Source organism: Gossypium hirsutum, chromosome A01, assembly GCF_007990345.1.
Source record: "Gossypium hirsutum isolate 1008001.06 chromosome A01, Gossypium_hirsutum_v2.1, whole genome shotgun sequence".
In the NCBI taxonomy this organism is placed as follows: Eukaryota; Viridiplantae; Streptophyta; class Magnoliopsida; order Malvales; family Malvaceae; genus Gossypium; species Gossypium hirsutum.
In genome coordinates this window covers 98,679,130-98,684,121 of record NC_053424.1, presented here as the reverse complement: position 1 = coordinate 98,684,121, position 4,992 = coordinate 98,679,130, and the positions used below count along the sequence as shown (strand labels likewise).

Genomic DNA, 4,992 nt, shown 5'->3' with positions numbered 1-4,992 from the left:
CCACAATATAGAACAATATTTATTCATACTTTTGGACAGCTTAACTACAACATTTAATTTACTTCAATTTATGTTTCAAGACCACATAATTCATGTCAGTTGACCACCTGGACTACAATAGCAAAACACTAACATCACAACCATTAATATTCCTCAATTACAACTTAAGGACAGTGATATTTTAAGCAATTAATCAATACATAATTTAACTGTTAAATTATTAAATTCAAGTATTAAAATAACTAAATTTACCCCACCATTCAGCAGCATTAGCTAACAATTTTTAACCTTCAACAAAACATAATAAAAATGTCTTACTTTGGACAGCATCGAACCCTGTTCTTGGTCTGCAATAAAAACCTGTAACTTTTCCTTATTTTGAACCATAAAAACAACAACATGCAAACAACCAAAATATCCTTAACCAACTTCAATTTCAACATGCCATGGACAAGACTCCATTTTTAACTAATTAACCAACAGGTAGCTCAAACCAATTTCAACTGAATTATTCAATAATATAATATCTTAAATAGTAAATTGGAAATTTGGAGTTCAAGGACTTACTAGAAATTTCTTCCTAGCTGAAATTGCCTACACCACTTTCTCCTTCCCTTTAACTCTTTGTCCTCCTCCTTCTTTGTTAGCAATGCTTGAGAATCTAGCCTTAAAATGAGTGAAATTTTTTGTTTGCCTCAACATACAAGCCGTGGCTTTCCTTTCCCTCTCATAAGACTAAGAGAAAATGAAAAAACTATGAGCTAAAACTAATGTTCTCTCCCCTCGGTTGATAAAGATGAAAAGAAAATATTTTTTCTCCTTAACAATATAAAATTATACAACCATCATAAGTAATTATTTATGTCTATTTTTAATATAAATTCCTCATCATGGCCGGCCACTATAAACAAAAAGGAATATTTGACATGCAAGTACAAGCATTTTATAACATGCATTAATAGGCCACTTTAACATTTACCTAGCACATTTCTAAATCTTCTCACACAAGTCCTATTTAATAAATTTCACATACTATTAACAAAATTTAAGCATTAAATTTTCACACATGCATATTCATATATAATAATCATCAAATATGTCGGTTAATTATTTTTATGACTCGATTTTGTGGTCCCAAAACCATTTTCCGACTAGGGTCAAATTAGGGATGTCAGAGTTTAGGTGTTTTGGGTGTAATGGGACTTTGGGTTAGGGTCTTGGTCTTTAAGTCTCGGTGTATGTTTGGGCTGTGTTTGTTGTTGGGCTTAAGTGACTTATTTGGGTTAGTAAACTGTTTATTATTTATTATTTTGTTTGGTTTTTTATTATTTGGTTTTGGTATGGGCCTGAGACTGGGTCTAATGTAATGGGCTAAGGGTTTAAGGACTATTTTGGACTCGATGGATTTTGATTGGTTTTTTTATTTTGGTTTACTTTTGTTTTTAATTTCTGGTTTTTAATTTATTTTTCTGGGTTTATTGCGGGCCGGGCAAATTGCGCCTGCTACAGGTGCCCCTCTTTGCTCATTGTCGTGTAATGGGAATGAAACAAAGACCTTAAAAGGACCAATTTTGCCCGGTCCTGTTGTATCTTTGCTTCTTGGCTCTCCTTTTCTTCACATAGCCTCGCTCTAATCCACCACTACGCCACTGTAATTTCAGGGAAACAAGTTTGGTGGTTAAAATCTGCTCTATTGCCGATACATGGAGATAAGATTTGGCATCTTTGATCTGTTCCACTACTGGATAAGATCTGCAATTTTCAGTCTGCTCCACTAAAACTTCAGGAAAATAAGGCCTGTATCTTGAACCTGCTCCACTGCAACTTCAGGGAGATAAGGCTGGTGGCTTAAATCTACTCGATGGCCAATACATGGAGATAAGATTCACCGTCTTCGATCTGCTCCACAACTACTTAGGGAAATAGGATCTTCAATCTTCAGTCTGCTTCTTTGCTACCTCATGAAGATAAGACCACAATCTTCAACCTACTCTCTTGCTACCTCAAAGAGATAAATCTGGTGGCTAAAATCTGCTCCATTGCCGATACATGGAAATAAGATTCGCCATCTTCGATCTGCTCCACAACTACTTAGGGAGATAAGATCTTCAATCTTCAGTCTGCTTCCTTGTTACATCAGGAAGATAAGACTACAATCGCCAACCTGCTCTCTTGCTACCTCAGAAAGATAAGGCCTGGGGGATTAAATCTGCCCCATTGCCGATACATGGAGATAAGATCCGCCTCCTTCGATCTGCTTTACTACTGCTTAGGGAGCTAAGATCTTCAATCTTCAGTTTGTTTCCTTATTACCTCAGGAAGATAAGACCACCATTTTCAACCTACTCTCTTGCTACCTCAGAGAGATAAGGCTAGTGGCTAAAACCTGCCCCATTGCCGATACATGGAAATAAGATTCGCCATCTTTGATCTGCTCCACAACTACTTAGGGAAATAAGATCTTCAATCTTTAGTCTACTTCCTTACTACATCAGGAAGATAAGACTACGATCGTCAACCTGCTCTCTTGCTACCTCAGAGAGATAAGGCTAGTGGCTAAAATCTGCTCCATTGCCGATACATGGAGATAAGATTTGCCATCTTCGATCTACTCCACTACTGCTTCTGGAGACAAGACCTATGAATTCACCGATATCGCTACATTGTCCTCTAGGGAACATGTCTTGTAGACTCGGTTTTATATGCCCATATTTATGCCAAATGATTAGGATGCTATGATTGAAATGAATCCAATGATCTTAACTAAATGTGGTATAAATGATATATGCACGCAAAAATGAGAATGATTCCCTTTTTTTATTTAAACTTAAGGCATCATCACTCGGTGTTCATTAGTATGCTGTCACTGACATTTTTTCTCAACCAACATCTTGACAGAATATCCCAAAGAAACAATCATATTCTGCTCAGCAAGCTTGCCCTGCTGTAATTCCAACGTCCCTTCCACTACTCCTTCTGAGACAAAAACATTGCAACTCATAGTTGAATTTTCATCTGTTCGATCTACTACGTCACTCCTCGGATGTCATAGCCAGATGTGCGTGCTTGATATTTGCATGGATAAAAAATATCATTTCCATTTTCTTGAGAATAACTCCTTTTTATATTGATCATTTTTTGAAATTGTATCATCAGTACCATATCTTGTCCTTTTGTTCTTTTGTTCAATCATCATTTGGACAAAAATCCAAAGAGGCCGCTTACTCAAATATATCCTTGAGCTTGGTGTGTTCTAAGCAATAGTCCTATTTTAGATTCTTGCATTATCTAGAAACTTCTAGAGTAATATGTGAAACTTCTATTGTGAAAACTTTACTAATTCATTCATTATCATTTCAATGCAACATGCTTGCAATCAAATTATAACAATGAATAAGAATGGGATTAAATTTGAGCTCAAAGTGAATAAAGAATAACAATTGATTTAGGAGTGTGTATCTTGAAAAGGAAAGACTATTTCAAAGATAGCTTAATTTATTAGGAATAAAATGAAGACTAGGTATCCTTCATATCGCAAACTTAGTTTCTTTGTACGAACTTCTTGAAGACCAATTTAAACTTGACATGTGTTTAAGAGATCAGAAGTACTTTGTCAATGCCCCAAGATGGAACATTCCCTTTCCTCGTTAATTCAGGTAGCAAAATCATCGCCATATTGACATATGATTTCCTTCTTTAAAAATCTGTTGACTGCCGATTTAGTTACATTGGCATATGAAGCAGCCTCCACCCACTCGGTAAAATAATCAATGACTAAAAAGATGAAACGATGGCCATTTGAAGCCTTTGGTGAGATTAGTCCTATGACATCCATGCCCCACATGGAAAACGGCCATGAGGAAGTCATAACATGCAAAGGCGAGGGAGGTACATGAATCTTATCACCGTAAATTTGACATTTGTGACATCTCTTAGCATAATTGATGCAGTCTCCTTCCATAGTTGACCAACAATATCTAAACCTCATAATTTGGCTGGCCATTGGAAACCCGTTAGCGTGCGTTCTACAAATGCCTTCGTGAACTTCTTCCAAGATTTTCTTGGCCTCCACAGCATCCATACATCTCAATAGTACTTGATCATTTCTTCTTTTGTATAGGATCTCCCCATCTAAGACATAATTGCAGGCTAGCATTCTCAACATCCTTTTGTCATTCTCTGTTGGTTGATCTAGATATTCTCGATTTCTCACGTATCGTAATATATCCTGATACCAAGGATGGTTATCTCTCTCTTCTTCCCCTATATTATAACAATAAGATGGGGCCTCACAAATACTCATCTGAATTGGTTTCACATCTTCTTGTCTGTTCACATTAATCATGGAAGCCAAAGTAGCCAAAGCAACTGCCATCTGGTTTTCATCACGCGGGAGATAATTAAAGGAAATATCATCAAACTCTTTAACTAACCCCAACACCAACCTTCTATAATTGATTAGTTTGGAATCTCTTGTCTCCCATTCACCTCGAAGTTGGTAAGTTACCAGTGCAGAATCTCCATATACTTTCAATAACTTGATCTTTCGTTCTATAGTTGCTCGGAGCCCCATGATACATGCCTCATACTCTGTCATATTATTTGTGCAATCAAAACCCAATTTACATGTGAATGGATAATGATCTCCACTTGGAGATGCCAAGACTGCTCCAATTCCATTACCTACAGCGTTTGAGGCTCCGTCAAAATTCAATTTTCAAGAGTGATCTTTTGTAGTGTCCTCTTCAGTAGCTACCACATACACTATCTCCTCATTGAGGAAATCAAAATTCAAGGGCTCATATTCTTCTAAAGTTCCACTGGCCAGAAAATCTACTATTGCGCTCCCTTTCACGGCTTTTTGACTCACATAGATTATGTCAAATTCAAAAAGCAAAATTTGCCACCTAGCCATCTTTCCATTCAAGGCATTTGACTTCATCATATACTTTAGAGGATCCAACTTTGAGATTAACCAAGTCGTATGGTACA

The 4,992-nt window shown here is 36.6% G+C and overlaps 1 protein-coding gene across 1 annotated transcript; it reads right to left on the bottom strand.

Moving 5' to 3' along the window:
• Positions 1–2,863: 2,863 nt before the first annotated feature.
• On the bottom strand, positions 2,864–4,597 carry LOC107922080 (uncharacterized). Its single transcript, XM_041091708.1, has 2 exons — positions 4,036–4,597; positions 2,864–2,976 (listed from the first exon to the last, which is right to left on the bottom strand). Exons 1-2 carry the CDS (start codon positions 4,595–4,597, stop codon positions 2,864–2,866), a joined length of 675 nt encoding a protein of 224 aa, XP_040947642.1.
• Between the last annotated feature and the right edge of the window lie 395 nt (positions 4,598–4,992).